The sequence below is a fragment of the Arabidopsis thaliana genome (assembly GCF_000001735.4).
Source record: "Arabidopsis thaliana chromosome 1 sequence".
Taxonomy (NCBI): domain Eukaryota; kingdom Viridiplantae; phylum Streptophyta; class Magnoliopsida; order Brassicales; family Brassicaceae; genus Arabidopsis; species Arabidopsis thaliana.
In genome coordinates, this window is record NC_003070.9 from 4,118,021 (window position 1) to 4,132,658 (window position 14,638).

The window sequence follows — 14,638 nt, forward strand, 5'->3', positions numbered from 1 at the left end:
CCTTAACTTATTAGCACATCTCTAAAATTGCTAATTTGTAGTAATAATGTTTTTAAAACAATTTTTATTGTACTTGCCTAAGTTATGAGATGGCTCTATTCTCGAAGCTATAAGCGTTCGGTGTACGGGGATAGAATTTTTTTCTTTCATGTATAAAATGGAACACTACTGTCTTGGTTTCTGGATTTTTTTGTTCTCGAAGTATTACAAAAAATTGTACTTTTCTTGGTTTTCCACATTTTGTTTTCTCTTTACTAATCCTCCTCTTCAATTGACCTAAATAATTAGAGAGTGTTGATTTATTTTTTAAGTGGATATAGAAATAGAGTAGTGAATAACTTTCACAAATGAAATTTACATGATTTGATGATATAAAGTTGAGAAGTATACGGTCATGGACACGTGTATACTTGTACACGTGTGAGAAAGAAGTTACACTATCGAACTTGTAATCCCCCATACGTATGAAATTTGGAAAACTTTTATAAACGGTCCAATTTCAAGACCATTTACTTATATTTATAGTGATCGTCATACACACTCTTCGAGGAAACAAATACTTTGACTGATACTATGACACCACCGCCTAATTCAATCAGCTCACGTAACGTGGCCGTGATCGGAGCCGGAGCCGCCGGGCTTGTTGCGGCTCGAGAGCTTCGTCGTGAAGGTCACACCGTCACCATCTTTGAGCGTCAGAAACAAGTAGGAGGACTTTGGGTTTGCACTCCAAACGTTGAGCCAGACTTACTAAGCATCGACCCTGATCGAACCGTCGTCCACTCGAGCGTCTACCAATCCCTCCGCACCAATCTTCCACGAGAGTGTATGGGTTACAGTGACTTCCCGTTCGTGACCCGTCCCGATGATGAGTCCAGGGACCCGAGACGGTACCCGGATCACAGAGAAGTCATGAGGTATCTTCAAGACTTCGCCAAAGAGTTCAAGATCGAAGAGATGATCCGATTCGAGACGGAGGTTTTTCGTGTGGAGCCGACGGCGGAGAATAGTTGTAAATGGAGAGTTCAATTTAGGAGCTCAAGTGGTGTCTCCGGCGAAGATATATTCGACGCAGTCGTCATTTGCAATGGTCACTTCACTGAGCCTCGTCTTGCTCATATTCCTGGTAAGTAATTTAAAGTGTAATTAGTTTGCAGTTAAAATGTAATTAGTTTCTTAATTGTGTAGAGGTGTCCAAATGAGTTTTAAATAGAAAAAAATAAATCCAAAAATAAAATCATTGTTAAATGCATAATCATGTAAGTGGTAACTATATTATCAAAAAAAAAAACTTATATATATTCTGTTGATCAACTTCTTGAGATAATTCAAGAATAACATGTTCTTTTTCTTCATTTCTAAGTTGTAAAAACAAATGTTTTTCGAAGATAGTGTAAACGATTATTTATATTTCTGTTTTAATTAAATTAGGTAAAGAATTTAATATGCTTTGGTTGACATATTTTACATGTTATTTTAACTATAAGAAAAAGTCTTATTCCACTAGCTAATTCACTATTAATCAGAGGTAATCGGAGTTAATAACTCATTTTGAAATCCCAATGTGTGAATGTTAAGGGCGAGAATGTTTTGTAATTTCTTTTGTTTCAGGAATAGAGTCATGGCCAGGAAAGCAAATCCATAGCCACAATTATCGTGTTTCAGATCCATTCAAAGGTCAAGTAATTTACAGAAGTCCACAAATTACTTTGACTATATCGTCTTTTCAGTTTTTTAAATGTTTTGTTATAGTATAGATTAGGTTAAGATTAACAATGTTATTGTTTGAGATGTGTAGGTGGTGATAGTGATAGGATATCAATCCAGTGGAAGTGATATTAGTAGGGACATAGCAATCCTAGCAAAAGAAGTCCATATTGCAGCTAAATCTGATGCATACGCAAAGGAAAGTTCGATTTATAGCAATCTACATTTTCATCCGACGGTAAGTAAATAATGAAAACATAAAAACAGAGAAAATAACAAAAACACCATTTAATTTTAATATATGATTACTTGATTTCTTCCTCCCCAACCACCCTGATATGTTATAGATTGACCGAGTGTATGAGGATGGTTCGGTTGTTTTCCAAGACGGGAAACTGATATTTGCGGATGCCATAGTACATTGCACCGGCTACAAGTATTGCTTCCCATTTCTTGAAACAAAGGGTTATGTGAACGTCGAAGATAACCGTGTTGGACCATTATACAAGCATGTGTTTCCACCGGCGCTTGCTCCTGGCCTCTCCTTTATCGGTTTACCTTCCATGGTTAGTAGATTTTATATATATACGACTGATTATGATGGTATTATTTCTTTGATTCGAATTGATCTTGTACGTAATCTTTGAAATTTCATAATACTCAATAGACTTTGATTTCTCATTGGACTCATTACTTGGTTTGAACTTTGTTCTTGATCCAGGCATTGCAATTCTTTATGTTTGAAATCCAAAGCAGGTGGGTCGCTTCAGTTTTATCGGGTCGGGTTAAACTTCCCTCGGAGGAGCAAATGATGGAAGATGTTATAGCTTTCTATGCAAAGCTTAAATCTTTGGGTATTCCCAAGAGATTTACTCATTTTCTAACTGATCCGCAATGGACTCCAATGTTCGAAAAGCTTAAGCCACATGAAGCAGTTTTGATCTCACAAAGTGAGTATTTCAACTGGATTGCGGAACAATGTGGTTGCTCGTCCATCGAACGTTGGAGAGAGGAACAGTATAACATAGCCATCAAAAAAGATGATGACAATTTTCGTGATGAATGGGATGATGATGATCAAATTATACAAGAAGCGTACCGAGATTTTGCTAAATTCAAACCGAGCAAAGTTTGGTCTACATAAACCAATCTTTCCAAAGAAAGTGCACTTCGAAGATCCAAGAGTTGATATTCCCATGTTGAAATGAATAAAGGTTGAAAAAACTTTTTTGCAGTCCAAAAAATAAAATGAAAATGTCTTCGGTTGGTTCCAATTCCAATCTAAGGGTGATTGGCAAAGTTTGACTTATGTAATATCCTTTATGTATTTGGAGAATATATTAGCACTACTTTATTTAAAATAAATATTCTTTATCAAAAAAGAATATATGAACACTCAAATAAGATCTCGATTTAGTCAATTACAGCATAATTGTTGCAACACGTTAATGTTTCATTTTCTGTTCTTTTTTGTTCTCTTTGTTGCGTATCTCCATGTCATTAAATTGCTAACACTCGTTTTTAGTTGGGTTTTAATTTCATTTCTTAATTAAGACTAAAAAATTGATTTTTTTTAGACCGAACCGGTTAATCCGAACCGAAGACGTTCCTATATAAACCCAATTTTGAGAACAGAGCATCATCATCACACAAAAAAGATGGCACCAGCACGAACCCGAGTCAACTCACTCAACGTGGCAGTGATCGGAGCCGGAGCCGCCGGACTCGTAGCTGCAAGAGAGCTCCGCCGCGAGAATCACACCGTCGTCGTTTTCGAACGTGACTCAAAAGTCGGAGGTCTCTGGGTATACACACCTAACAGCGAACCAGACCCGCTTAGCCTCGATCCAAACCGAACCATCGTCCATTCAAGCGTCTATGATTCTCTCCGAACCAATCTCCCACGAGAGTGCATGGGTTACAGAGACTTCCCCTTCGTGCCTCGACCTGAAGATGACGAATCAAGAGACTCGAGAAGGTACCCTAGTCACAGAGAAGTTCTTGCTTACCTTGAAGACTTCGCTAGAGAATTCAAACTTGTGGAGATGGTTCGATTTAAGACCGAAGTAGTTCTTGTCGAGCCTGAAGATAAGAAATGGAGGGTTCAATCCAAAAATTCAGATGGGATCTCCAAAGATGAGATCTTTGATGCTGTTGTTGTTTGTAATGGACATTATACAGAACCTAGAGTTGCTCATGTTCCTGGTACTTCAATTTCAGATGTTTTTTTAGATTGAATGATTTTGAAGTGAATATGTTTTGATTGATGAGAAAACTTGTTATTTTAGGTATAGATTCATGGCCAGGGAAGCAGATTCATAGCCACAATTACCGTGTTCCTGATCAATTCAAAGACCAGGTACGTTCTTGCAGAATATGTGAACAGTTTACTAAATTTTAGTTTTTTAATCTTTATCTTTTGTCCATACCCTTTTACTGATACTTAAAATGTGCGTTTTTGACGATGGAAACAAAAAGTTGCTTTTTCTTATTCGCCAACTATGAAAAAGTGCTTATTTTTTCATTTTCATTCTGTACTCACGAGGAGATCTTTTATTTCACTAGTTATCATTCTATATTAGTACTTTATTCTGTATGGGATGGGTGTTTAGGTATATTGGATGGTATGAGTAATTCAAGTATGTTATTTTGTTGAGTTTGAAATCTATAGAAATATTAGATAGATTCAGTTATCTGACATTGTTGGTCTGAAAAATTTATGGAAGGTGGTGGTAGTGATAGGAAATTTTGCGAGTGGAGCTGATATCAGCAGGGACATAACGGGAGTGGCTAAAGAAGTCCATATCGCGTCTAGATCGAATCCATCTAAGACATACTCAAAACTTCCCGGGTCAAACAATCTATGGCTTCACTCTATGGTAAATAACAATTAACAAATTGAGAGATTTTGGTCATACTAGATGGTCACTGATTCAATTTTTGCAGATAGAAAGTGTACACGAAGATGGGACGATTGTTTTTCAGAACGGTAAGGTTGTACAAGCTGATACCATTGTGCATTGCACTGGTTACAAATATCACTTCCCATTTCTCAACACCAATGGCTATATTACTGTTGAGGATAACTGTGTTGGACCGCTTTACGAACATGTCTTTCCGCCTGCGCTTGCTCCCGGGCTTTCCTTCATCGGTTTACCCTGGATGGTTAAGTCTCTCATTCAATCTTTACTTTGGTTGGCTTTTTCGGATTTTTTCATCGTCTAATCATATTTTTATATATGATATCAGACACTGCAATTCTTTATGTTTGAGCTCCAAAGCAAGTGGGTGGCTGCAGCTTTGTCTGGCCGGGTCACACTTCCTTCAGAAGAGAAAATGATGGAAGACGTTACCGCCTACTATGCAAAGCGTGAGGCTTTCGGGCAACCTAAGAGATACACACATCGACTTGGTGGAGGTCAGGTTGATTACCTTAATTGGATAGCAGAGCAAATTGGTGCACCGCCCGGTGAACAATGGAGATATCAGGAAATAAATGGCGGATACTACAGACTTGCTACACAATCAGACACTTTCCGTGATAAGTGGGACGATGATCATCTCATAGTTGAGGCTTATGAGGATTTCTTGAGACAGAAGCTGATTAGTAGTCTTCCTTCTCAGTTATTGGAATCTTGAAGATCATGAATAATTCCTTGAACAAATGATTGACCTGTCTGTGTGTTGTTGTATTGTTCTTTGTTGTTGTGTTAAATAAAAGCCGTCAAGGTTTCATTGTCTTTTTTTTTATCTTTGAATGTTTGGAAAAAAAAACAAGGTTTTATACAAAATGAAATCATCACTAAGCAAGTTGTACATTTTCTTGTTGACGCCATCTCTGCAACTCACTTTCCACCATTCTCTTTGCAGCTTCTGCAGATTCTGCTGACTTCTGAGCCAATTCCGTTGCTTGCTTCATCTCCTCTATCGCTTTCAGGTTCGCTTCTAACTTATTATCCGCTTCGGCTCTTCGTTTGTTGATCTCTTCAAGCTCAGCTGCTATAGTTGCCAACTTCTTTTCGATTGCAGCCTCTGTTTCCCCTGCTCCTCGTTTCAAAGATTCAAACTCTTGAATTGTGATTTTTATCTTTGAACCAGATGATTCTTCATCTTGTTTCTTGCTCTCTTGCTTCTGAGATATCATCTTCATCTCTTCGCGGACTTTCTCTTCAGCGGATTTCGCCTCCTCCACTTCTCTTATAACAAGCTCTAGTCTCTTTTCAGCTTCCTCAGCAGCTATCATCGCGGCCTCTGTTTCTTTCTTCAGACTCTCTATCTTCCTATTCATATTTGCAGCTTCGTTTCTTGCTTCAATAGCTTCTGTTTTCATTTGCTCCAGTTTCAAGCTCTCTTGCTTGAGAGCTTCCAACTTTTTTGTTTCCTCAATCTCTAATCTCTCTGCTTCTTTCTGCTGCAGCTCTTCGCGTTCTCTTCTCAAGTCTTCTAGTTCCATCCTGAGAGAATTCACCAAACTTCGGAGAGAGCATTCGTCATCAGCAGCTTCTTGTAGCCTCATCGTTGCTTCATTAAGCTCATTTGTAATGATCTTAACCGTGTTCATCTCTGATTCATGAGCTTTCTTCATCTCTTCCCGTAAAACCTCAATCTCTGAAGTTGTCTCTAACAGCTTGGCTTCAAGAGTTCTTGAGAGCTCAGGCTCATATTCTTTCCTCAACACTAGCAGTTTCTTCTCTGCCTCTTCAACAGCAGTTCTATAACATTCTCGTAAATCGTCTTTTTCCTTAACAATATTAGCGTGCTCCTGCAGATTCTGAGCAGCCGCTAGCTTGAGCTGATGAATCGCATCTTTCATATCCGAAATCTCCTTAGAAAGCTCGTTAACTTTGGCGGAGTTGACTTGGAGTGCACGTTGAGCTTCTGCAGCCTGGTTTAAGGCCGTGGCTTTGAAATCCATAGCGGAATCAAAGCTCTGTCTAATTTTGTTGAGCTGCTGTTTTGCAGCATCAAGTTCAACGGTGGTGGAGATATATTGTTCTCTAGCGACGTCAAGTTCATGGTGATGAGGAGGAGAGCCATGACACTTATCATGCTCAAGCTGTTCTTCCCGCTGTTGGACAGTTTCTTTGGTGTCAATAGCTGATTGCTTAGACTTGTTGACAGTCTCAAGTTTGTTGCTAAGATCCTCCATTGTCTTCTTCGCCTTTGAGAGATCGTCTAGAGCACGAGATCTTGTGCTCTCAGCGTTGTCAAGCTTTTGCTTGATCTTCATGAATTCCTTGTGGACCAGCATTAGCTGTGTTTCCTTGTCGCAAACGCTCTGAAACATAACATAAACAAATATTTTTAGTTTTGCACACAACACAATCTGTTACCTAGACATATTCTGGTCATCTAAAACCATGATAGAATCATAGAACCATTTCTTGATCAGACTTTAATGATCCATGTTGTTGGTATTGGATTACTTACCTCAGAGGAGAGTCGAGATCGCCTTGGAGTACTTCTTTGCTTTGAGACTGCAACTTCTCCGAACAAGCTCACCGCAGCTTTCACCGATTGGAACGGTGCTCTTGTGTCTATTTCTCCCACCTCCATCGTCCTCGGAGATTCCGGAGCTTTTTGTACTCTAATGTTCACCATTTTCTACTATCTTTTTTTTTTCAGAACCAACCTGCATACACAAACATTCTCTATGCATAAGAAAACACGAATCATAGATGAGAAACATCATAATCCTCACGTGATCGTCATTTACAATCAACATTTTATATCTAATCCTATAAACTAACAACCACAAGATGTATTTTTACATAACAAAACCGTGAAGATTGCAATTGGAAGAAATTAGATGAAACGCAAGGAGACAAATGTATACGTACCTTGAATTTCTCTTTCTTCGTGTTCTTGGTTGCTTTTTTCTTATTGTCTTCTTGTTATATAATCCTTTTCTCGTCTACAATAACGGGATTTTTGATTGGTTATTAATCCTTTTTGTCTCTTCAATCTATTTATAGAAACTTAGTTGATGGCACGACACCTTTCCTTCTCTTCTGTCTGCACCCACGTCTCTCTGTCTCAATCTCCTTTTTTATTATTTTCTTAATTAATGACTTTTAAAAGCTCTTCAAAATTTCAGTTTCCGCATCAACATGTTATTAGAACAAACAACTAAGATAAACAAATTCTGGTTACACAAAAGTAAACATAACTTCTCTGATTTGTGTCTTTTTGGAGATTTGTGGGTTCAAATTTTTATAAAACATTATTATGGGGTGGAATGTATAAATATTCCATAATATAGGGTCTGTTTAATTATATCAAGCATATATGCACATCTTTTTAAGGAAACTGATAGTTTGACATTAATTGACTTGACACTATGACCAGCGTAATCACCTCACGTGCTCGTCACGTGGCCGTGATCGGACTAGGAGCCGCCGGCCTCGTGGCGGTTCGAGAGCTTCGTCGTGAAGGTCACACCGTCATCGGTTTCGAGCGTGAGAAACATGTTGGTGGACTCTGGGTGTACACTGATCGAGTCGATTCAGACTCGGTTAGCGTTGACCCGGATCGAACCATCGTACACTCGAGCATCTACCAGTCCCTCCGCACCAATCTACCACGAGAGTGTATGGGTTACAGTGACTTTCCATTCGTTACCCGATCCAGTGACGGCGACCCGAGACGGTACCCCGATCATAGGGAAGTCTTGATGTACCTTCAAGATTTCGCCAAAGAGTTCAAGATCGAAGATATGATCCGATTTGAGACAGAGGTTTTGTGTGTGGAGCCGTCGCCGGAGAATAACCGTAAATGGAGAGTTCAGTTTAAGAGCTCAAATGGTGTCTCCGGCGAAGAAATCTTCGACGCGGTCGTGGTTTGCAATGGTCACTTCACTGAGCCTCGTCTTGCTCATATTCCTGGTAAGTAATATTTTGGTTACTTAAAAGTGTGATTAATTAATGGTTGATTAGTCTCTTAAGTATCTTGGTTTTAGTGTTTTAGGGATAGAGTCATGGCCAGGAAAGCAGATCCATAGCCACAATTATCGAATTCCAGATCCATTCAAAGATGAGGTATTTGCAAAATTTATTATCTTCTTCATAATCTTAGCTCTTAATTATACTAATAGATTCTTTTAAGTTATCTACATTGATTGTTGTTTGACATGTTTTGTAGGTGGTGATAGTTATAGGAAGTCAAGCTAGTGGAAACGACATTAGTACAGACATAGCAACCATTGCAAAAGAAGTCCATATCTCGTCTAAAATGGTTGCATCCGATTCATATGGCTGTTACGACAACCTACGGATTCACCCTACGGTAGTAAAATGAAATATAAAGACAACTAAGAATATGAATATGTTCATTTGATTTCTTAAATGTCTCTTGATATGTTTGTAGATATATCGCGCCCGCGAGGATGGTTCCGTGGTATTCCGAAACGGGAAAGTGGTTTTTGCTGATGCTATAGTTCATTGCACTGGTTACAAGTATCATTTCCCGTTTCTTAAAACCAGTGGTTATGTGACTGTCGAGGATAACCGTGTTGGACCTCTCTACAAACATGTTTTCCCACCCGCACTTGCGCCTGGGATCTCCTTTATTGGTTTACCTTTCATGGTTAGTATTACGACATGTTAGATACATATGGCAGTTTTAAGAGATTAAGAATGTTAGGATAATCTTGAAATACATGGTTAATATTAATTGGTATATATACATGAAGTAAAAAAAAAAAGAGAATTAGAATGTGCTATTGAATCTCCAATTCGCAAAAATCAAAGATCAAGTTATTATTTCAAAATGCAAAACTACTTAATCCGGCAACATTATTGAATTTTATGGTGGTATATATTTTTTTTGATATGCCTTGATATTGTAATGTCTGAAATCTCCGGATACTCAAATAACGACTTTGATTTTTGTTGTTGGGCTCATTACTTGGTTTGATCTTTGTTCTAATAATCCAGGGGCTCCAGTTCTTTATGTTTGAAATCCAGAGCAAGTGGGTTGCTTCGGTTTTGTCGGGTCGAGTTAAGCTTCCAGCAGAGGATAAGATGATGGAAGAGGCTGTAGCTTTCTACTCTAAGCTTGAAGATTTAGGGATTCCTAAGAGATATACACATTTTCTAACCGATCCTCGAGGGAATCCAATGCTCGGGACGTTTAAACCGGAGGATGCAGTTGTGATCTCTCAAAGTGATTACTTCAACTGGATCGCAAAACAGTGTGGTTGCACGTCCATAGAACGTTGGAGAGAGCGATTATACAATGTCGCCATCAAGAAAGTTTTCTTTGGTGGCGACAGCTATCGCGATCGATGGGACGATGATCAACTCATCGAAGAAGTGTACCGCGAGTTCGCCAAATTGAAACCGAACCAAGATTGTTCTTCTTAGTTTATCAATTCGGGAAGATGATTGAAATGTGACAAGGGAAAGTTAAAATCTGAAAATTGGGAAGTGTAATTGTTAAGTTGTTGAGTGCTGGTGGACTCATTAAGAAAAAGTTGTAAACATTTGTATGTTTAAACATGATCGATCGATTCAACGATTTAGAGAAATGCCACCTACTTATTAGACCAGCAGTGCATTTGGAATAAGATTTACTTGTTCTATCTATCATAGAATTATAGTAGAAGCAATTTCTTATCCAAATGAATACTGCACCTCGAATAAGCCTTTTTTTTACTTCTCATGTCACATAGAAGTAACTTGTAAAACATTTTATCTTTTTGGTTCAAAGATAATATGCCTCTTTACACATTTTTTTTTTTGAAACATATATTATTAATTTAACCAAAATGTTATTGAATGAACATAATTTTAAATGAAATAATATAACTGGTAAGAAAAAAACACACGAAAACAAAAAAAAATATATATTAAAATTCTAGTTATTGAATCTGAATTCTCTCAAGGAACTGGGATCAAACTGGGAACATAGGAACAATGATTAATATAATTTTTAGCATCAACACCTACAATTTGAATCTTCGTCAACGCATTGCCCCTCACAATATAAACGCAAAGCTTGTTATTTTCATCCTCACAACACATGATAAAACTCTTTTGGTAGACATTATCGATGAAGAAACTTGGAGAAGAGTTACTAGAAATAGCTATTGAAACTGTCATGAACTTTATCCACGCTACAGGCTCCCCATCGTCATTAATCTTGTTTTTTGTCACCCAAATCTCAATATTATTTGTTTCGGCCATTCTCTTTCTTTTTAACACTGAAAGTCGATCTTTCCTAAAAGTTGAGAGGACTGGAACATGGAAAGAATTATAATTCCACGGTAGAGTGCAAAAACATTTATATATCTCTTTCGAAAAATCGAAACTTTCGATAAAACACTCATGTGTCTCGCCATTGCTAACAACCCAATATAAATTTCCATTCAAAGACACATCACTTAATGGGCGGATCTCTCCTTCTTCAGAAAAGGTATTCATACTCTTCCACCCATTAGTTTCGAACGTGTAGATTTCAACACTTCGGTATAATGGATCTTCAATGAGTTTTCGCTTATTATAAATACTTGACCCAATTATCTTGTGACCTTTGTCAGGTCTACCACTATCGTATCCTATGCCACGAAACGTGAAAGTTTTTTCCTTAGAGTACTCTATCCATTTAGTTTGTCTCAACCACGGGTTCCAAATCGCAGCTTTCTTTCTCCATGACCACGAGTCACAAAACAATAAGCCGTCACAAGGAGTAAAGTAGGTACGCATAAAATTATTCAAATAAGGAATATCTAAGGGTAGCTCACGCATATCTATCTTTTGATCATCGTTGAGATTGACGCTTACTGAATACATCTTGGAATCGGTCCATAAGAGGAACTGAGGACGGACACGAACCAAGTGGTTGTTGACGAACGATTTGCTTTTGAAAAGTGTGTTCCATTGTTTGCAAACGATTTTGAATCGGGTTAGAGATAGAGGCGGAACACGATAGAGTATCTCTTCTACCAATTCCCATGGAAGGATTACATGCATCATTTGGTCTTCGGTGTTACCATGAAGCTAACAACATAATGCAATATATAATATTAATAAAAGTTAACTAAGGAAAAAAAAAACAAGAAAAAGGAGAGATTTTTTTTACTAAAAGAGGAATTAAATAAAATAATCTAAAATCATAATATGAGTTTAAACTTAGATTACATTCCCCAGATATGACATAATATGTCTTACATCTTTATACAATAGTTGTAGCAGTTAATGTAAAATTGAAATAATCTACTTTAATGTTTTCACATATATATAATATATCTAACTATATATATAAGGCTAAGTTTTAACGAAATTAAGAAATAAAAAATCTAGCTTAATTTTTGCATATATTTTAGTTTATATTATTTAGCTCCATGTCATAGATTTCATAATATATAGCTTTCATAAAGTTAAATACTTTTAATTTACTTAATACATCCAAAACTCATATAAAGGATGATACAAAAGAAAAAAAAAATCATATGTAAGAATTTGACTGGCCGCGTGTCAAATTTGGGGAGTATAATAGTCATTGGATTTGGGAAAATTACAAAAGAATTAGGATAAGTGAGACGTTCGTCATTGGGCCTATCGAGCTGGCCCACTTTAGCCCATATTGTTTTGAGCCTAACTAGTCACGATTAAGTCACAAAAATATCTTCTTCCGGCTATAAATAGCAACTAGATCATCGCCATTAGCATCAATCAATCAACTCAGTCTTAAACTCAAAACATTCCAAAGACATCTGAATTCGACAATGAGTGGATCCTCCTCGAGGGAAGCCACCTCCGCCGCCGGTGATGGTACATTTTCTTTATCAAAATGTTGCTTGTCTCCCTCCTCTTTTAACCCGGAATTAACCTATCTTTGTTTCATTAATTTCTGTTCTTTTTTTCCACAACAACAGGAAACTACAAACTGGAGATAAAAGAATACGGTGGAGGTAAAGGACCAGTCCGGTGGTTTTTTAAGGAGGACTCGTGCGTTGCAATGATAGATGTTCCGGGTTGTTCAGTAGCACCCAGCAGTTACAGCTTGGAGAAAACCCACGTAGGGTTTCAAACAGAAGAAGTAGACCAGAACAACCACTCCCTACCCGTACGCACATACATCGGCTTCGTCAAGTTCCCAGCGGTTTACGATTCGAAGCATGCTAAGATTTGGGTTGTCAATGGCGTACTCTGGATCACCGTTACTAAGCACCAAGGCCGCCAAGGTTAATTAATCAAGAAGAAGACTAAATGATGCTGCTTAATTACGTCGTATTTAAACTAGAATAATAAAAATCTGTTTGGACCATGCATGGTCGGTGTTATCAGGGTTTTTCTATAGTCGGTATGTCCAGTCTACCTATTGTTAGGGTTTCATATGGTGTGTCGCTAGCTGTTTCATCCAGCAAGCTTGTTTATCTTTTATGGTTATTGAAAGTCTTTGCTTGTTTTATAATTATATAATTAATCAAAAATTTAAACCGTAAAGAAAGTCCAAGAATTTCATCCACCGTCAATTCATTGCTACTTTCTCTCAGCGTCGATCGCTAAATGCTCTAAGTCGTGTGACTTTTGAAAAAAAAACATATACGCTGCGTTTGGAAGTATATATAGTTCTATTTTTGGAATGGCCGAGTAATGAGTAAGTGGGAGAAATTAAATTCTAAGCTTGCCATTTAAACAGAAAGAATCTTTGACATTTGAAAATTGTGGTTGAAAACCGCGTTACTAACTTAGAGCTAATGACAAAAGGAAAAAGAAACATTAGGTTGTTAGTCTTTTTACAAATGTATCTGAAAATATTAAGAGTTAATTAGATGTTTTAATTAAAAATAAATAAAGGAAAACTACATTGCAATAATTGAATTTCGAAGATATCTATTTGTAGAAGGAGTAAGCAATAAGTTTAATGGGTTTATAAAGAAAGGAAAATATTCCTTCTACCATGTGTAATGTACCTAACCCGACGTTTGAAAATATGTTGAAAAATGTGGCCGGATAACCAAAAATGTAAAAGGAAGTTATAGATAAAAAGAGTCAAAGACTATAAGATGATCTCAGATTTAATGGAAATTTAATTTCTCTACAAATTATACAATGTAAAAGTATCTATTTCAAAGAGGTTAGTTAGAAATACGTGTAAGTGATTCATAAAGTAAAGAAAAACGAACAATCTTTACCCTTTGTTGCCGCAGTGAAAAAAAAGTTGCATAAAGTAGATTAACTATAAAAGGGTGAAAACTTAAGAGAGATTGCAAGAACTTTAACATTTCTTTCCCAACCTTGAACCTACATTGGGTTCAAATTTTTGACTCCACCCATGCCCATTAACTACTACACCGAACACTAATACCAGTGGCCCGTCAGATTTTCAGATTATTTAGCTATCAAAGATGATAATACATGTAGTGATTACAGCTTGATACACGCAATTTGAATCGATAAATTTCCTCTTGAGTCTTGATGATGATGCTTATGAATAACACCACTTACACATAGTATATTAGTCAACAAGTTAAACAGTAATTATAAAAAATCTGTTGACTAATATCATCTTATAATTGTTTTGTCAGTTAAATATATGAAAGATGTAAGGTGAAATTTACAAAAACAAATATCAAAAAAAAATTACAGATAACAAAAAAGATAAGTGAAATTGTTGTGGTATTATTGCGTGGGATTATGTAGGCCCATTTTATGTGAGTAATTTGGGCCCACTCCAATATACTCGGCACGTGCCTCTTTCCTCTTCTTTGCCGTACTTTCTTTCGTCAAGCTTGACACGATTTCGTTGACTTTATTTGACTTTTTCCGCCGTTGACTTTATTTGACTCTGTCATAAATTTATGTAAATCCTCTTATTTGGTGTTGTGTTATATATTGCTGAAACATATTCAGGAGATGTATCTCTTATTTTGTGACAAGTAAATTAAATTTTAGTTTTAATCATTTTTTTTGTCTTCAAATATATT

At 37.0% G+C, this 14,638-nt stretch overlaps 6 protein-coding genes and 2 long non-coding RNA genes across 12 annotated transcripts; 5 read left to right on the plus strand and 3 right to left on the minus strand.

The window, feature by feature from the left end:
• Positions 1–573: 573 nt before the first annotated feature.
• AT1G12130 (Flavin-binding monooxygenase family protein) lies at positions 574–2,939 on the plus strand (the record flags this gene model as incomplete). Its single annotated transcript, NM_101085.2, has 5 exons — positions 574–1,126; positions 1,612–1,682; positions 1,799–1,945; positions 2,055–2,273; positions 2,429–2,939. 5 exons carry the CDS (start codon positions 574–576, stop codon positions 2,849–2,851), a joined length of 1,413 nt encoding a protein of 470 aa, NP_172677.1. The 3' UTR covers positions 2,852–2,939.
• A 325-nt stretch (positions 2,940–3,264) lies between these two features.
• FMO GS-OX5 (flavin-monooxygenase glucosinolate S-oxygenase 5) lies at positions 3,265–6,575 on the plus strand (the record flags this gene model as incomplete). 3 transcript variants are annotated; one of them, NM_101086.5, is made up of 6 exons in its annotated part: positions 3,265–3,912; positions 3,996–4,066; positions 4,434–4,586; positions 4,654–4,872; positions 4,957–5,644; positions 6,125–6,575. In NM_101086.5, exons 1-5 carry the CDS (start codon positions 3,366–3,368, stop codon positions 5,344–5,346), a joined length of 1,380 nt encoding a protein of 459 aa, NP_172678.3. In that variant the 5' UTR covers positions 3,265–3,365. The 3 variants fall into 3 exon arrangements, with proteins under 3 accessions (NP_172678.3, NP_001077522.1, NP_001323223.1); NM_001084053.1 differs by lacking the exon at positions 6,125–6,575 and having other exon boundaries at positions 3,349–3,912; positions 4,002–4,066; positions 4,957–5,522; NM_001332018.1 differs by lacking the exon at positions 6,125–6,575 and having other exon boundaries at positions 3,349–3,912; positions 4,957–5,346.
• On the minus strand, positions 4,046–4,454 carry AT1G04927. The gene has a single exon (NR_138801.1). It is a non-coding gene; the product is annotated as an other RNA (long non-coding RNA).
• On the minus strand, positions 5,510–7,631 carry AT1G12150 (weak chloroplast movement under blue light protein (DUF827); the record flags this gene model as incomplete). 2 transcript variants are annotated; one of them, NM_101087.3, is made up of 3 exons in its annotated part: positions 7,548–7,631; positions 7,138–7,339; positions 5,510–6,985 (listed from the first exon to the last, which is right to left on the minus strand). In NM_101087.3, the coding sequence occupies exons 2-3, from the start codon at positions 7,306–7,308 to the stop codon at positions 5,510–5,512; spliced, it is 1,647 nt and encodes a 548-aa protein (NP_172679.1). In that variant the 5' UTR covers positions 7,309–7,339; positions 7,548–7,631. The 2 variants fall into 2 exon arrangements, with proteins under 2 accessions (NP_172679.1, NP_001321466.1); NM_001332019.1 differs by lacking the exon at positions 7,548–7,631 and having other exon boundaries at positions 7,138–7,435.
• On the plus strand, positions 5,621–7,070 carry AT1G04933. Of its 2 annotated transcripts, none has more exons than NR_138803.1 (2): positions 5,621–5,644; positions 6,125–7,070. It is a non-coding gene; the product is annotated as an other RNA (long non-coding RNA). The 2 variants fall into 2 exon arrangements; NR_138802.1 differs by having other exon boundaries at positions 5,806–6,145.
• A 338-nt stretch (positions 7,632–7,969) lies between the features above and the next one.
• On the plus strand, positions 7,970–10,290 carry AT1G12160 (Flavin-binding monooxygenase family protein). Its single transcript, NM_101088.4, has 5 exons — positions 7,970–8,591; positions 8,674–8,744; positions 8,848–8,991; positions 9,073–9,291; positions 9,642–10,290. The coding sequence occupies exons 1-5, from the start codon at positions 8,048–8,050 to the stop codon at positions 10,068–10,070; spliced, it is 1,407 nt and encodes a 468-aa protein (NP_172680.1). The 5' UTR covers positions 7,970–8,047; the 3' UTR covers positions 10,071–10,290.
• Positions 10,291–10,586: 296 nt separating this feature from the next.
• Positions 10,587–11,681, minus strand: AT1G12170 (F-box family protein; the record flags this gene model as incomplete). Its single annotated transcript, NM_101089.1, has 1 exon — positions 10,587–11,681. The coding sequence occupies one exon, from the start codon at positions 11,679–11,681 to the stop codon at positions 10,587–10,589; it is 1,095 nt and encodes a 364-aa protein (NP_172681.1).
• A 694-nt stretch (positions 11,682–12,375) lies between these two features.
• Positions 12,376–13,148, plus strand: AT1G12180 (14.7 kDa heat shock-like protein). The gene is made up of 2 exons (NM_101090.3): positions 12,376–12,479; positions 12,584–13,148. The coding sequence occupies exons 1-2, from the start codon at positions 12,434–12,436 to the stop codon at positions 12,895–12,897; spliced, it is 360 nt and encodes a 119-aa protein (NP_172682.1). The 5' UTR covers positions 12,376–12,433; the 3' UTR covers positions 12,898–13,148.
• Positions 13,149–14,638: the final 1,490 nt, after the last annotated feature.

Excerpts from the sequence above, each read along its gene's own strand:
- AT1G12160 (NM_101088.4), top strand. The coding sequence starts at position 8,048 with ATGACCAGCGTAATCACCTCACGTGCTCGTCACGTGGCCGTGATCGGA. Across the intron at positions 8,592-8,673 it reads TCGTCTTGCTCATATTCCTG|GGATAGAGTCATGGCCAGGA; the intron begins GTAAGTAATATT and ends TTAGTGTTTTAG. Across the intron at positions 8,745-8,847 it reads CAGATCCATTCAAAGATGAG|GTGGTGATAGTTATAGGAAG; the intron begins GTATTTGCAAAA and ends CATGTTTTGTAG.
- AT1G12180 (NM_101090.3), top strand. The coding sequence starts at position 12,434 with ATGAGTGGATCCTCCTCGAGGGAAGCCACCTCCGCCGCCGGTGATG. Across the intron at positions 12,480-12,583 it reads CACCTCCGCCGCCGGTGATG|GAAACTACAAACTGGAGATA; the intron begins GTACATTTTCTT and ends CCACAACAACAG.